At 30.2% G+C, this 18,055-nt stretch overlaps 1 protein-coding gene across 4 annotated transcripts in view; it reads right to left on the bottom strand.

Moving 5' to 3' along the window:
• LOC127735185 (centlein-like) overlaps positions 1 to 18,055 on the bottom strand; it is a 75,723-nt gene continuing 57,668 nt past the window's right edge. For all 4 annotated transcript variants that reach the window (XM_052245298.1, XM_052245296.1, XM_052245300.1 and 1 more), the window contains 14 exons: positions 16,747 to 16,844; positions 16,154 to 16,238; positions 15,705 to 15,831; positions 14,931 to 15,088; positions 13,964 to 14,095; positions 11,821 to 11,949; positions 10,805 to 10,902; positions 10,244 to 10,352; positions 9,677 to 9,736; positions 5,727 to 5,822; positions 4,616 to 4,801; positions 3,817 to 4,023; positions 2,098 to 2,169; positions 1 to 1,169 (listed from right to left, as the gene is read on the bottom strand). In XM_052245298.1, coding sequence (XP_052101258.1) covers positions 1,086 to 1,169; positions 2,098 to 2,169; positions 3,817 to 4,023; positions 4,616 to 4,801; positions 5,727 to 5,822; positions 9,677 to 9,736; positions 10,244 to 10,352; positions 10,805 to 10,902; positions 11,821 to 11,949; positions 13,964 to 14,095; positions 14,931 to 15,088; positions 15,705 to 15,831; positions 16,154 to 16,238; positions 16,747 to 16,844 — 1,641 coding nt within the window. In that variant the 3' untranslated portion in view covers positions 1 to 1,085. The remainder of the gene's footprint in view (positions 1,170 to 2,097; positions 2,170 to 3,816; positions 4,024 to 4,615; positions 4,802 to 5,726; positions 5,823 to 9,676; positions 9,737 to 10,243; positions 10,353 to 10,804; positions 10,903 to 11,820; positions 11,950 to 13,963; positions 14,096 to 14,930; positions 15,089 to 15,704; positions 15,832 to 16,153; positions 16,239 to 16,746; positions 16,845 to 18,055) is intronic.

The raw sequence follows: 18,055 nt of genomic DNA, 5'->3' as shown, positions 1-18,055 counted from the left end.
TTAATGCATTTTCTCTTTTATTACATAAATAAATGATAAAAATATTTACAAATACCCCAAAAATATATAGGTCTAACTTAATCTACAACACTCATTAGTACAGTTCTAATACCAATTATGTTATCTCTCTTTTAAACAATTAATGTCCTGTATGTATTTTTAATCTTTTTGAATACTTAATTTCTAATATAAAAGAAAGTTGGTGAAATCTTACCAGTAAGTGGTATTGTTATGTAGTGCCCTTAAGCAGATTTCTTACATACCTCCTCCAAAAAATTTCTAAACAAATATATCCCCTAACAATCAATGACCAACAATGAAAGAGCTGTTCCTTTGCTTTAAGTATTGTGAAGTCCATGTAGGGATTTTGTGTCATGAATAAATATAAAATATCTTTTATTTTTAAATTCTTTATACTGTTTTTTATTAGTATCAATCCTTTAACAAAGCTTTTTGTGAGGAAGGAATTGTATTAACTCCCTTCTGGTATAATAAGATATAAAGTATTTTATAAGTTAAATTAAGATTAAAAAATATCAACATTTCCTTTTATGAAAAAATATTTATAACAAAATTATAGCACTAGCACCTGTCTTGTTATATATGTACATTCAAAAAAAGGAAGAAAAAGAAGCTGTTTTCTATCTGCAATTTTAAATTACAACTGTTGAAATTTACAAGTGACATTGATGTGTAATTACATAAAAAATAAGCATTTCGAATACATGTAGGTCTACTCTATATTCAAAGTGGACGGAATGTACAAATATCACAGTTATAACAGTGCTTGTTGGTTATACTAATATACTTATACAGAAAGACCAATTATACACCCTGATGATGAAAAAATTCTTTGGAACCAGAAGCCTATTTCATAATGCTGCTTTAATTGGTACACACCAAGAATTGTTCACAATTTCAGATCACTTCATTCCAATATACAATTTGTAAAACTTCCAATATTTGCATATTTCTTTCATTGCATTATTAGTTTTGCTGATATCCCATGAATATGAAAATAATTATGATTGTTAAACCTGAGTTGTGTATTACATAAATGCACAATGTCTCAACAATGTAAAATATCAGGAGTACATCTGACTCAAGAGTTCAACTCTTTCTTCCATCTTCTGTACAAACAGTTCTACTAATGGTACGACAAAATCATCCTGTAACAGAGGAAATATTGTGCTATTAAAAATCATGAAATATGTAAAGTTTTGTGCTATTAAAAATCTGTTTGGTCATATAGCTCTTTAACTGATTCAGTTCTTATACATCACTGGCTTCCAAATATTTGGCTATGAGCGTTCCTGATGAAGGGTAAATCCAGAAAAGTGTTTTAGACAATATGAGATTGCAGTTGCCGATAAAAATGTAACAAAATATTCCATATGTGAATTAAATATTCGATACCAAGTTGAATCAAGCAATACTGCTATTCAGATCATCGTTGACATCTCTACAATATATCATAAAGATTTTCAGGAATTAGAAAAATAATGTACTAAATCTAAATCAACTAATATGGCTGATTGCTAAAGAGTATTTTTTGTGGCCTTCAGTATAATCAGAGCCAGCTGTGTAATTAGAGCTATTTTCCTAATGCTTGAAGTTTAAAGGTTTGGTTGGCTTGCTTGCTTTGTTTGTATAAATGTTGTATATTAAAATGTTATTGGATGTTAAGTATAATGCAGAGTATAATGTAAACTCGCTGAAGCCCTGCCTATCTATTGATGGCAGATTTCAATCCTAATTCCAATGCTTCAGCAAATATTTATACAAGCAAAGCAAGCAAGCCAACAAAACCTTTAAACTACAAGCATTAGGAAAATAGCTCTAATACAATATTGTGGATTCATTTATTTTATATCAATTTTCCTGGATTGACCAAATTTTGCATTATGGTGGGTATTAGATTTTGTGGTTTTGCCAGAGTCTGCATACAAGCTTACACAAAAAATGTACTTTGTTAAACGTTTAAATAAGTGGTTCACCCTTACCCACAAAGTCCATGATAATTGGTATCCCAAGAAAAAATAATGAATCCACACTAATACAAATAATGGGTCAATTTTGCATTGTTTTAAGTCTTACCTTACTGACAACAAGTTTTTCACATTTTTTCAACCATCTCTTGTCTCTTCGTTTGTCATCACTCATATCATCCTATGAAAAGATATTTTCTTCATATAAATAGATTGAAAGTCATACAAGTTTTGATATTTCTGATTCCTCTTTAAATACATTAATCTACATTCAAATCTGGAATGTTAAATTAACAAACAATAGTTGAGTCTAATAAAGAAATAAAAATTGTTTCAATTTACATGATAAACCAAAAAGAGACAACTTTTCCCATTTTCACTTTTAAATTTTTGTATTGATTTGGACTAAAATAACTGAAACTTTAAAAAAAAGTGGTGAAAAGGGACTAGTCATTATCTTAAATATGGCCTTCACCTTTTGATTTCGTTAGTTCACTGATATTTTAGAGTGCTAGTGACAAGTTATATTCATACAGATTTTACCACTGCATCGAGTTCAGTACAACATTTTTCCTATAGGGACAATAGGTTTTGTCAAGAATTTTAAGTATTTCTACTGTCAAGAGAGAAGAAATATAAAAAATATCTTAAAAAGACTTTTCACATGAGACAGGGTGGTGGAATCAGTTTCTCTAATAATATTTATAATTATGTAGGCAAACTTTATATTCTTTCTGTCATTGATCTGCAATAAGATCATAGTCTTACTGTGAGATGTCATTAAAGATGGTCGCTTTTTTTAGTGACATCACAATATCGAAATCAGAATGAAGCATTTGAAAATTTGATGACATAATTGATTTTTGACCAAGTAAGAATTGAAATCAAGTGAACCACAGTTTGGATTGTAAAAAATAATCAAACAATTGTGGAAATCATTGGTTGATGAAAAATTAGAGCAAATAAATAAATGATCAGAAAAATGTAAATGATGTACCACTTGCACCTTAATGTCCACAACACTGTTTTTAACTGTTGCACAGGAATAATGAGTAACAAGAAAAAAATATAAAACAGACCTTTAAAGTTAACCCTTTCACCGATAGCTGCCCAGACAGAAGCTACTCTGAGAAGATGGCTTCCCTGGCTACTATTACTCAAGTGGGAGATCTTCATAATAAATGTCAATAAAAACTTGTCTGTAGTTATTTGTGTATTTATTTCATTCACTAACACCATGTTCACAGTTTTGTTCATGTTTTGATAATTTTTTCTTCATAAAATATTCAAATTTTCGGCATTATCTAGGTGAAATTTTCAAAATTCTACTTTTTGACCCAAAATCGTAATTTTTTAACCCAAAACGCCAAATTTTGAAAAATTTAATGAGGCTGTTCAAATTCCTTACACTGAACGATGTCCATTCCAAGTGTTTTGTACATAAAACGACATTTTATGTCAAAAAAGTATACTAGTTTGGCTTCAATTCTTCCATATTCTTTCAAAAAAAATATTCCCTCATTTTAAATTCTCGTAAATTCTGTAAATTTCCTCTGATTTTGACACAGTTTTCAACAAACGGAAGCGCCATGTTTACACTTTCATCCGGGTATTCAACTAAGTAAGATAACTCGTGTTTGCACTGTTTTGAGCGGGAAATATAAAAGAGGTATTCTCGATCCCGGTAAAACGGGACTCATCGTCAGCTGTCTGAAGCGTGAATCCTGGTAAACCGGGACTCATCGGCGAAAGGGTTAATCTGCCTCATCATATCTGAGGAAAAGTAAAAGCAAGGTTTTCAGTGATATCAAAATGAAATTATACAAACCATTGCCATCCTCTCTGGATCGCCATCTGCACTCATAATATCATCTATATCTGATTGGCTAAGGTTGAGGATATTTTTAGCTAGACTCTGTGCCTTTTGTAAGGAGGAGTTAGCTTCACGATTGACATCTCTTTCTCTTTTGTTTAATGATTCACGGGCTTCAGATCTTGTCCTACTGGTCTTTTTTATTAAGTCATGGCCAAGTGACTAAAATTAAACAAACTAGACTGAATCATATACATAATGTTTCATTTTTATTTTTTATCAGCAATCAATACGGCATTGATTTTTCACATATTTTGAACTCTGTGTTGAAATGGTCAGCAAACTATAAAGTCTCTAGTTTTTCTTCTTTTATCCAGTCAAAATCTGACCAAAAAAATGAAGATTTTTTTCCTTAAGTAGAGTCTATAGAAATTCAAGCAAAATTTTCAGATCAGAAAGTAATATTCCAAAATGTTAAAAAGCAAAAATTAACATCATTTATATTTGTTGGTTCCATTTTTTATGGATTAAGGAACAATAGTATTGTTATAGATACTTGATTTTCTGGTTTTAAAAATCTATAGGGAATTGGTATGTTGTGGAATACTTAAATTCATGGTTAATCTCATCGCAGGATATCCACTCAATTAGTACCCAACAAATGATAAAGTATGTAGCATTTGTTTAACTTTATGTACACTATATTTAACAAAACAGTATATCTTTAAAAACTCTGGTGGATGAGTCATACATTTCTTTACCTTAATGAATTGTGGGTAGTTTTGAATCAGTTTATAAGCATACATTTTTTTACCTTAATGAACTGTTGGTAGTTTTGTATCTGTCTATAAGCATTGGTCAGTTTATCTTGTGCTGCTTCAATAGCCATTTCACTTTGTGTAGCTAGTCCTCTCAACTGTTGCTGTGCTGTGTTTTCTAGTTCACCCACTGATGACTCTAGTTCCATCTTCTTATTCTGAGTGTCTATCAACTGTTTTGTCTAAAAGATGAAAAATAACATAAAATAAAACCCCTGTTCAAGGGTCAATTGAAAGTTACTGTAATTTAATGGTAGTTTACAGTGAATAGTGAAGGTTTATAGTCTTTCTTTGACAGTGTGGATGTAATTGTTCTATTCTTTTTGTTGCAGTTAATTTCATCATTCTATATTGTTTTAAATATTTTGTTCTGAAATTCTAAATTTCTTCATTCTATATTATGTTAAAGGAGTAGGTTCGATAAGGCCCTAAAATGGCCCCTACTTCTAGCTAAAATTAAGATTTATTGACCAAAATCACAATGAATCATAGCTAATACAATGATTAGATAGGAAATATGTCTTTTTGTTGAAAATTTACATACTTGCGTTCTATTCATTTAGATTTTCCACAAAAATTCAATGAAAACGGGTAAATTTCCATTGATTTTTTGGACACAAAAAAGATAGAGTGCATGCATCAACAAAAAAACTTTTCACATAATGTTTGTTATAACATTTTACATATCTGACTTGAATATTTAGTTTGTCTACGTGTGCACTTTATGTTTCCTAGGCCTTTATCTGGTTGAAAAATAGATGATCTCGTCAAATTTCGTAAAAATCTCTATTTTTGGCATATTTGGGATGTAAAAATTAATGCTTTAAAATAAAACTTAGACAAAAAAATCCTATTTAACTTTCTCACATATCTTCTCATCAAATTAAAACATTTTCTATCTTGAAACATTGGACTTAATAATCGGGACCACTGGCCCTTACCAAACTTACTCCTTTATTGTTCTGAATTTTTCCTTGTAAAATTTATTATTTTATTCTATAGTTTAATGTAAATACTAAATTGCTTACTATTTGAAACAGAAATTTCTAAATAAAGGTTTACAAAGTAAAATAGATCATAAATTGTCAAGTAGTATATTGTTTTTACCTTTTTCTCTAACTCATTTGTTAATTTAAGGAACCTTTCCTCATAATCTCTTTTTTCCCTTGTTACTGCACTCAACCTTTTCTTCAGTGATTCAACCTAAAATCAAATACAACATAGTTAAAATGTTGGTTAAAGTTTGCATCTTTTTTCAATTGTAAAAAAATACAAGGCATTCAAATCTGAGCAATATATGAATTTTTAATACTAAAAGGAAACAATTATGTTCAAGACTATGAAATAATAACTTCTTTACTTAGACCTGAGACTACTATAACACAGAGATTGGTCACTTCCCGTACTGACCAGTCAAATAGTAATTAATTGTAAGTCTTCGATCACGTGACTCGGCACGTGACTCGCAATGATTGACAAGAAGGATTCGACCGCCATTTTTGACAGCGAAAGAGAAAATAATAATTAACAAATGTGGATTTATAAAGAGTGTTATGTTCCGGTAAGTGTGAATATAAGATTTGACATGTTCATAAATGTTGGTTTATAAGCACTTTAAATAAAATAAGTGCAGTTATAGACTTGAATTTACCGACCAAACCGGAAAGTAACCTCGAGTTATTACCAGTCCGTGGGACAGGGTCAATGAGCAACTCACCCATAACTTACATTCAGATGAACAATCTGTTTTCCGGATAATGTATGTGCAAGCCTTAGTAATTAACCGATGTAATGATGTAAAATTTGTAATTATATGAAATTCCAATTTTTCTGTATCAGTAAGTTCCCGCTGCAGAACTGAGAAACACACGAGACAAGTTGCACACACACAACATGAGGAATGATAGGTGAATTTGTATTGTTAGTGAAAGAAATTTAGATTTATATTTGGTTCCCTTGATAATATATATGCAGTCTATACATGCTAGTATAATAATATTATGCAATGAAAATGTGTCACCATGTGAAATACCAGTACATCATGAGTTCCTAAATAGACGTATTTTTTTTAAATAATTGACCCAAACATGATGTAAAAAGTACATGCACCTTTGGTCTGCATCCTTTATCAGTTTAACTATTTTGATCCATATTGACATGATTGGTCAATTACTGCTGAGTCTCAAGTCTCAGATTACTGTCTTAAAAATTAATGAATTGCCTGTGCTATAAACTTGACAAACATTATTTCTTTTTATTTATAATATATTCTTTATTGTAGGAATACCCCCCAGAAAGAAATCACGCATTAGAAGAAGGGAGAAGTACTACAGGAGAAAATGACTTTTTTTAGTATTTTTTTTAATTTCATTGAATTTGTCATGCTTGTCTTACATGGAAAATAAATATTTAAGTCTTTGAATATACATTTTTATTATTATATACATTAAAACTAAGACAGGAATGCAGAAATTCACTACATTGTGTAACACGCTCAGTTTGGATAACAGTTCAATGAAAGAAAAAAAAACAAGTAACCGCACATCTTTATAAATTAAAGGAATAGCCACTTGAAGCAAACTTTAAGGAGATTTTTATATATTTTTGCTAATGATCATCAGACAACTCCTTTAGTCCAAATGAAGTTCAATGAAGTGGATGTAAGTTATTGGAATGCACCGTAATTACCTTCAACAATGAGAAAACCTATAACGTGCAGTCAGCTTCAAAAGTCCCCGACATGGAAAATATATAACAATTCACTAGAGAAAACAAAGTGTCTACAATAACAAAGCAATTTACGAAAATTCAAATATGACGGACATGAACCAACAGCAACCACTGAATTACAGGCTCCTGACTTGAGACGGGCACATAAAGAATGACAATGTTAAATATTTTTAGGCGCTCATCACCACCACTAGCATGGGACATTGGTGTAACGACATAACATAAAACAAACTTTAAACATAATTTGAAAATAGTTCATTTCGGTGTAATCAGGCTGACTGTACATGAAATATTTGCCACTGACAAGCAGTTGTGAATCGAAGTTGAATTTACAGAAAGGTGATATCAATAATATGCTATCATATTTAACATTCTTGTTTAGATCTGACATTGCTACTTATTTATACATTTCGCATTATTTTTGGCTTCTCAGAATTTTCACATGGTAAACTGTCAGCAGTTACCCAACAAAAAAATGTTATAGGAAACCTTTTTACAAAGCATCATGCAGACAACAATTAACATGGTATGTCACCAAACATTGAACAAGCACATTTATATTTGCTGTGGCTAAAAAAACTAAAGCAAATCACAACTCTTTTCATCTGAGTTGCTCAATTATTAGGGTTACAAAATGCATAGCGATATAACTAAAACATACAACACTTTAACAATAGACAATATTCAAATTTTCAAAAACTTTACGGCTCTGTATTGAAGCACAAAATTTCTTGTCTGGGATTTTGAAAGAGGGCACATATTTCTGGTGTTGAAAAAATGTCATCGTAAATTACCCTAATGTGGTTCTATTTATGTTAACATAGAGATAATTTGATTATTCAGTCACATAATTTTGAAGCTTCTTCGTTCTGATTTACATGTACTTGCGGTTGATGCTTCTTTTGGAGTTTTTGTAGTTTTTGCAGTCTTTGCAGCAGGGACGTATAGTCATCCTCAGATTCAAAATCTGATGCAGTATATTCACCACGTAAAAGATCAAGATTGAGATCACTATCATCCCAAGATAAAAAATCAATGTTACTGGACATTGTGAATTGAAAAATGAAAATGCCAGCGATATTTTGGGAACATATATATAATTTGTAGGGCTTATGTTTGCTTTATGTATCCATTGCAGTTATAACCTTTTTGCTGATCTGTTACGTAAGGAAATTACTCATTTACCTTTAATGAAATTGTTTGCAAAAACTTGACCTAATTATCAGACGAAAATTTTAAAAAAGTGGGTGGGGGGGTTGAAACTTGTTTGAAAAAAAAAAATTTACGTTGGATAATCTGAATGAGGGTCTGGATGGGGGTTCTTTATTTCCTATAATTTCTTTGCCATTTTTTTCTATTCTTTAAATCTTAATAACTTATTATTTTCTCTTCTCTATTCTTTATTTGTCGGTCCATATTTCTCCATTCTATAAAACCCCATCCACACCCTCCTGAATCCTACCACAAGTGCACCGACGATATTTGACAAGGTTTACTACAATAAACATGTATATTGGGCACTCAGCAGTGAAATACCTTACAAGTATAGAATAAAAGTTTACTGCAATAAACGGAGCCTCGTGTACCTTGGGCACCCAGCTGTGAAACAAAATTCATCTCCCATGCTTTTGAGACTACCTGTCTTTACAGGTAAAATATTTGTATATTAGATACAATTAACGGACGTGTAGCAAAACAATGTAACTGTAAGATTGATAAGATTAATCACATTCACATTTTCAAGAGTGGCCGCATAATAACAAACTATTAACAAATTATTAATGATTAAAAACAAAAAATTAAATATGAATAGAGATAACTGCATTTGAAAGATAAAAACTATATTTTTTTTTTTTTTTTGATTAATTCAATTTTGTTTTTAAATTATTTTTAAAAGAAAAATAATAATATCCGATACTGTTATAGTATTCTCAGTGATAGGTGATATATGTCGTCTGCTACGGTCGAATACGAAACTACGTTAAAATAACGTAGCTAACTACCGGAGACTCAGATAATCCGATAAATCTATAGTGACCAATCTCTGTGTTATAGTAGTCTCAGCTTAGACAAAAAAAAATAAAATTTAAAATTCCATTCATATTCTCATTTCATATAGTAAATCAGCATGAAAGATAATAATCCTATTTAATAACAGCTTGTCACATTTTATTTCATATGTATGTAAACTTTAGAAGAATTTTCATTCATAAACTTCTTTGACACACAGACAGAATGAGAAAAAAAACCCAATATTTCCACTCAACATAAAATATGATAGAGACACAATAACTTCCATTCAGTTCAAAAATGTTTTGATATCTTACCTGAGTTTTATTTTTATCAATTGTTTCTTGTAACAATTTGATTTTTGTCTCTAATTCTTCCTGAAAAGTAAAGAAAAGCATATATAAATTTAATATCTTCAAATCCCAGATTACAAGTTTTTATTTAATATTTAGAAGAATAAGCTGTTTTAGTTTACATAAATGAAGTAAACAAGGAATTTGTAGTGTCAACAGTAAGCTCAAATCGTGTTAAAACAATATCTACCCTATTTAAGTGATGGATACCACAACATGTTTCAAGTCAAATTTTTCAAAAACTAAAATAGTAATTTCACCACTAATTTCAAAGGTAAACTTTCAAAAACTACATGGGTAGTTATTTCTATAAATTCTCAAATATATTACCAACCTTTTGCTTTATACAAGCATAATGACAAAATAAGGGCAAATAGTATACTGACGTGTGGCACTTATCATAAAATAATGCTGATCACAATAAGAAATACAGCAAGTCATAGATGTTGACTTTTAAATTAACAAGTTAAAATTTTTCTCAATGATATAAAAATCTATAATTTTTGGTTTTTTTTTTTTCTGTTTACTTACAACGGCATTAGCATCTGTTTTTGCACTAGATTGAACTTGTTTTAACTTTGACCTCTGTTCTTCTAACAGTGTTCTCTTCTGGCTTGTATCTCTTTCTAATCGATTTATTCTGTAATTAAGACAGAATATTGCTGACTGCACTATTATCACACTAATTTTTAGATTTTCATTTACTGAGACATATATATATTCAATTTTTGAGAGAATACTTGGTAGGGTTTGAGAGGCTTGCAAAAGTTTTCAAGAAGTAAGTCTATTACACTCAATTTATGTCAAACATTTTATTTATTTTTGACCAAAAAAGCTTGCAACTAGACATGTTGTAGTACATGTACTAAGTTCTATTGATCTACAACTCCAAACATTCAGAACTTTCTCCATATCACAAAATCAAATATCTTTATATCTCCCAATAATTTTATTGCTAGCACATTTGGAGGGATGGTGGGCTAGGAGCTCTAAAATATTTTTTTTAAAGAGACAAAGTCTACACAGAAAGGAATACTTATGTGTTTCTTATACATGTATACTGCATAAAGATATATAATGCAAGTGACCAACCTGTCCTGTAGATTACGATTTTGTTCCTGTAACATATCATTATCTTGTTTTAACTGTCTCATCTGTGCAGACTGTCTACATATCTCATTTGATGATGCCTAAAATAAACAGATTTATATAGTTGTAGAAAAAATATAACATAGAGAATCTGAGATATATTTTTACTTTACAATATAAAATGCACTTAAATGTTTGTCTAAGACAAGTATATCCAATCCAATGCTACCTCCTTATATTCAGTGGTTACTATCAATAGTTTTGTTGGCTTAGGAACAAAAACAATCCAACTGAACAATGGGTTATGGCCAAAAACAGCATTTAAAAAAAATTAAGATTTCACAGTGCATTAACTTTTGAAATTGTAAAGTGATAAAAATACCAAAAAAAATTATAAGTCTAAAATATTATGATAATAAGAAAATATTTGTAAAGGGTTCTTGTGTCTCGCCTTTGATTGCTTACATGTATCAGTGTAAAAGCGTAATGTATGTAATTGAAAAGAAAAACAAGTTCCACATATCAGTAAAATATGGAAAGATAAATAATTTATTTTCAAAATTTGGATTCTGACCATCTCTTAGCTTTAAAAAGGCTTCTGTACAAATTTTATAAAATTCCATGAATGTTTGACAAAGTTTTAAATATCTGAAAAAATTTGAACCTTAGACTGTACCTTAATAAAAACTTTAAAAAAAAGTAATTCCATTAATCAGTAAAATACGGAAAAATCAAAAAAATATTTTCACAAATTTTACTCTGGAAACTGTCTTTTGATTACAAGAAAGCTTCTGTCCCAGTTTTATAAAATTCCAAGAAAGTTTGACAAAGTTACTGATGTCTTAAAAACAACTTTAACCATAGACTGAACCTATATGTTGATGACCCTAACACAATGTAGAATCACCATGTCTCGCTTCGACAACAATTGTTTCAGGCTCAACAATAAAAATAAATATTTAAAAATCCAGCTGAATTTTCTATCAAACTTTAAGAAAGGAGTGACATTTGAACTATACCTTAAGTCTAGTTTCTAATAATTTCCAATCTTGTTCTGAATGTTTATCTGTTACAGTGTCTTTAGAAGCCAGTAATACTTCCAGTTGTCCTTTCTCGTGTTGTACTTTCTCAACATCAGTTGTCAGTTTCTAAAACAATAAGAAGTTATGGACATTAAAATGCTGTTCAAATCTTTCAAATGAAAAACTGCCAATATGTTGATAAAAAAGATCTTCTGACATTATGTTCCCTATATCAATTTATAGATCTTACTTGAATATTTAGGGTGTCTAACCCTATGCCGTATGTTTCCCAAACTGAAATGTGGTTGAAACCCAGACGATTTTGTAAACTTTCACCAAAATCTCTATTTTTGCCCTATTTAGGGTGTAAAAACCAAAGCTTTGCAAGAAAAGCCCAAAAAAATATTTCTATTTCACTTTCTTACATGTCTATTCATCAACTTGAAACACTTTATATCTTGAAACAATGGACCAAATAGAGCCCTTACCAAACATACTCCTTTTAATGTATCTTATTTCTCTGTTATATGGTTCAAAGTGAATATCCAAGAATTAATGTAAGGAAGAATTTACAGACAATAATAACAATGTAAGGCTAGTACTGTGGATTCATTCATTTTCTTGGCAGTGTTCTCCATTTTTCACTAAGGTAAGGTGGGTGTTTTGAAAAAATCACTTGCAACCGGGTGTTTTTTTTTGTCTTAATATTTCCAAACCGGGTTTTTTTACTGTTGGAGGGGGTCACAAAAAGAAGGATTAGTATGGTATTCACATTTAATAAAATTGAATTGTTCTTCTGCTATCACTGCTAGCCATTTATTTGACAAATTAGTTTTGCGGATCTCGGATAGCAGATATGGCTTTTGTAGGACTCCCTCCTCCTGCATATGCATAGCTTATGGATCCAAGTTTCTGTCCTGTTCCTGGCTTTAGTGCTGTATTTTTGGGACACAGAGCAGTAATATCCTCCTTCTGTGATGATTAACTATTTAAAGTCCTGTTCATATTTATCAAATGAGGGGTAACCTCTCAATGTAATGACTATCTCTTTTATGAGGGGTACATTTAACAAAATACAAATGAGCACATATTTATTTTATTTACAGAAAATTTTCCCAAAGAACTATACATCTATTTGGTATTATATGGTCAAAACATGTCCAAGAATTTTGTAATATTCCTGGACTTATATCTTCTTTTAATATCATTAAAAATAATGGGACCTTCTTTTAGAAAAGTTGGTCCGAATATAACGATTTTTCCCCCTTTTAAGTTAAAAAATCTAACTTTTTCTCTTTTCTTTTTTTCAACAGAATTAACATAACCTCTTGCCAGAGAGACAGTTCCTCATTTAAGGGATATCCCTCATTTGGGGGATTGTTCCCAACCTGTTTATCTTCGCGATCACTTGAGTGCCTTTTCCGTTGATTTGATACTTTTTTTTTCCATTTCAACAATTTCAATACAACTATTCGTTTTAATTGACTTATTTGGCCTAGAATTTTCCTTATCACCATCGTCATCTGCCTTTCTCTTCCCCCGATTAATAAAAGAAAACATTGAAATTTGACGATCCGCCATTTTTGTCAATGAAGACAATCAGCGAAGCGCGATTAGTATTTAAATTTTTACGGTGCGGAACCAAAAAAAATCCGGAATTTGAAAAAAAAAGCTGACCACCTCCTAAAATGGAAAGGTGGTCGGCACACCCGGCTTAAATGCCGAATGGAAAACACTGTCTTGGGTACCAATTTTTGTGGATTGATGAAAAATTGTATATGAGTTGATATCTAATTTTGTGGTTCTACCAAAGTATACATATAAACCTATAGAAATGTTGAATATCGAAATTCGAAATTCACCTGTACCACAAATAATAATGAATCTACAGAAATGATAAAACTCAATATCTGGATTTTTGTGTTAAAGAGAACAAAGAAACCATCTGAAATGTTTTACCTATATTTTTATTTATGTACCTGTATAGTTTGTTTTGCCATCTGTAATCTTTTATTAGCTTGAGACAGATCTGTTTGTAACTGTGTACTGGTATCTTTGTTGTCCTCCAAAGATTTCTTTGCAACAGATTTAGCAAACCATCTGAAATGTTTTACCTACCGGTATATTTTTATTTATGTACCTGTATAGTTTGTTTTGCCATCTGTAATCTTTTATTAGCTTGAGACAGATCTGTTTGTAACTGTGTACTGGTATCTTTGTTGTCCTCCAAAGATTTCTTTGCAACAGATTTAGCTTCTCTTAGCGTTGTTACCTGAAATATTGAATATCAGTTGATAAATTTTAAAAGTACTTAATACAGGACATCTAAAATTTGTAATTCTGTAATGAAAACCTTTTTAAAATACCTTAAACACAGAAGAATTAAAAACTTGTATTTTGATAAGGTGTTCAATGTAATGTAAGCAACTTATTATAGTGTAAGAGAAAACTAGTTCAAAGTTGTTCTATTTCCTATACATGATTATTTTTTTCCCTCTTGAGATTACTCAAATAGTAAATATATTTCTAATATTAAAAATACCTGTTGTTGAAGCTGTACAACTCTTATATCTCTAAGTATATTTTAACCATACCTGTTGCTGAAGCTGTACAACTCTTATATTTCTAATTAGATATAAGAAGATGTGGTATGAGTGCCAATGAGACAACTCTCCATCCAAGTCAAAATTTATAAGATATAATAAACATGTGAAAGCTCTCTCACAGGCAAACAACCCATAATTGAAAAATATAAGGGCATACACCACAAGCACGCAGACACATTCTACTGCATCCACACAGCACGAGCAACAAACCCTGCAGTAAATAGATATAAGAAGATGTGGTATGAGTGCCAATGAGACAACTCTCCATCCAACTAAGTATATTTTGACCATACCTGTTGTTCAAACTGTACAACTCTTATATTTCTAAATATATTTTGACCATACCTGTTGCTGAAGCTGTACAACTCTTATATTTCTAAGTATATTTAACCATACCTGTTGTTGAAGCTGTACAACTCTTATATCTCTTAAGTATATTTTAAACATACCTGTTGCTGAAGCTGTACAAGTCTTATATCTCTAATTATATTTTAACCATACCTGTTGCTGAAGCTGTACAACTCTCTGTTTCAAATGTTTCAGTTGTCGTAGGAGTTGATTATGGTTAAATTTCTGTTCACTATTCCTAGGAGAGGATGAGGCTTTAAGTTCCCTCACTGGGGAGGGCATTGGTGAGGTGGCTGTCTCTCTTAATACCACTATAAATATTCAAAGAAATAATGCCAATACAAAATAAGTAAAAATGTCTTCACTCATGCAAAATATGACGGTAAATCTTTTTTCATGTTTGTTTCTTGGAGATAAAACATTTAGATATTTTCAGACTTAGAAACTACTGTAAATTCAGAAATTATTGCGAGGTTTTTATTATTGCGACAAATGCAACAGAGTTGTAAACGCAATAATTTAAACTCGCATTTTGAAATATTTTATATGAACTAAACAGGATTTTTCTCAAAATCGTAAAAATTAAAATCGCATTAAGTAAAAAATGACAAAATCGCAATAATAAATGCACGCAATAATTTCTGAATTTACAGTAATTTTGAAATGGTAGATACAAGCAATTACAAAAATGTATACATAAAAAGACGATATGGAAAATATTAATTTAACTAAAGTATCAAAACGATGGAGAAAACAACAAAATGTTAGTTTGCCAAAGTTCAATAAAATTCTCTTTTAGAAATTAAAAATTAAAGAATGAGAATAAGTTAAAACTGTTGGAAGCATTTAATTTTCAGTAAATTTTTCCTTTCAAAGTCTCACATATTACCATCATTAGTAATAACAGAATATGAGAATATAACTTACCAGTTCTAGTATTTGTACCACTACTACTGGAATATGCCCCAGTATTTTTACCATTAGGTCTGCCTCCTCTCTGGTTCCTCAGAGAAACTCTGTTGATTCTATGTACTGGTCTACCAGATCGTTTCCCCTATAACAATACAGAAGTTTTAGTCCGACAACTGCTCCAATAATATTACTTAGTTTCAAAAGTATATATTTTTATCAAGACACAAATTTAAATTTTAATCATATTCTATTTACATAAAATACTTATAAAATATTCTTATGTTATACATTAGTATTCAATAGTTATAGAAATAAATTTTACAATACTAGAGGACAGTAGTGTTGAAATATCAATGACATACAAATACTATTTCTGAATAATAACCTATATAGCTAGATACAAAAACTAAAGACCAATTTCATAGAGCAAGTACTAAGTGAGGTTAAAATCATTAAATATTTACCCTATATCCAGGAGGACTATCCTCATTAGTAGATCTGGACAATGACACAATAGCTTGACCTAATGTATCACTTTCTGTCTCTTCACTGCAAAGATAAACTATGTTTTACTATCTCAAATATAAACTATGTTTTACAGTCTCAAATTTAAACTATGTTTTACTGTTTCAAATATAAAATCACATACATTTGTAAAATGGAAATTCACTATCATTACTGCATTGTACGCTGACTATAACAGACACCAACAATGTATGTTTCTTACAAATGGAAATTTAACGTTTACCAGAGAGTAATCTTATTTTAGCTTATCAAATACTGCTCATAAAATAATATAAAAATGTTCACTGTCTTTTGTGATCTTTTGGTTTTTTTTTTTTAAATGATGTTATAATCCAACTTTTAGTAAATCATCTGGTTTAACACAAATATGATATTGCTTTTTAACAGCAGATACAGTTTTAAATTAACCATAATGAATCCTTTTATATAATTCCAGTTTCTACATAAGCTGTCACCTACTTATATGTATAAATCTGTCTTTTAACTTTAACTGATAAAAAATATTTGACGCACAATCAATAAGTGTTCTTACTCTTCAACATCTTCAGAGATCTCTTCCCATCCTTCATCTTCAAAGTTTCTAAACACTCTCTTCATCTTATCAATACTTTTGTTTAATGATTTCTGGTACTGTGAAAAAATATATTATATTTTTTAGTGTTTTAACAATACAGCTAAGCTATCAACTTTCTTGTAGCATCAATTAACAAATCTTATAAGAAACGACAGTTTGTATCCATTTGTCCTTCATCATGGGGGCTCAATGTCCAAGTGTTCTAAGTAATTCAAGCACTATATCACTTGCCTTTCAACACTGAGTTCGAACTCTACACTTGGCTAGGATTGCCAGTTTGCCTGATGGTTTTCTCCAGTTTCCTTCACAAAAAAAAAACTAGCGACCACGGAATAGCCAATAGTGCTGAAAGTGGCATTAAACTCAAATAAATCAATCAATCTTTCATCTGGTTGTAAAAATTTTTTTTTTTTTTTACATAAATGCACTCTTTCAAGAGCACTTTATATCGCATTTATGTATGTACACCTAAAAATAGTCATACACAAAATTACTGCAGAATTCAAGGTATATTTACTTTCATGTAAACACGCAAACAGCAAATCTGAGTACCCAAAGAAATATAAAGAAAAACACAAAATAGAGTTCACTTAAAAGCAATTTTTTCCAACACTTTGAAAAATTGTAGCCTAAATTTTTCTTAAGTACTAAGACCAATACAGTTCAAATATGTGTTACTGACAACAAATTTCTTTATTGAAAGCTCAATTAATAACATTTAGAAAGACTGTTGTGCTTGCTTAAACTTTAGACAAAGCAATATCTTAAGTCCTTTGATTATCATTTTATCAGCAATATTTTTTCCTCAAAATAATTAAAAGACAAGATAAGAAATACACAAAATATCTAAAAATCTCCTTTTAATACTGACATTTAATAAAATAATTCATTTCGAAAGAAGTGAATTAAATATCTCTAAAATGTCCATCGTACATAGATATTTTTAATCTTCATTATGACTTACAAACACTTCAGATAAAGGGAGACAAGGAAAATTTACAAATTTGAATCTGAGTTGAAACAACAACAACAATTTGACAAATTGTCTTTAGGAAATTTAAACAGTTCTATTTTAATAAATACTATTTCCAAAAATACCCTTGAAGTGTCTTTTTGTTATTTATGTGGCAAGGTTGAATTTTAATTGGCATAAAACCCATTTCTCTTTTTATTCAATTTCATCCCTGTATAAAAAAAGTCTATTATTTTGTTGATCAGTTCCAGTGATAAATATACATGTATTATACTTGTGAATTAAATTTGCATT

Source organism: Mytilus californianus, unplaced genomic scaffold, assembly GCF_021869535.1.
Source record: "Mytilus californianus isolate M0D057914Y unplaced genomic scaffold, xbMytCali1.0.p SCAF_3, whole genome shotgun sequence".
Taxonomy (NCBI): domain Eukaryota; kingdom Metazoa; phylum Mollusca; class Bivalvia; order Mytilida; family Mytilidae; genus Mytilus; species Mytilus californianus.
The sequence above is the reverse complement of the archived record's forward strand: the minus strand, read 5'-3'. Positions and strand labels throughout refer to the sequence as shown.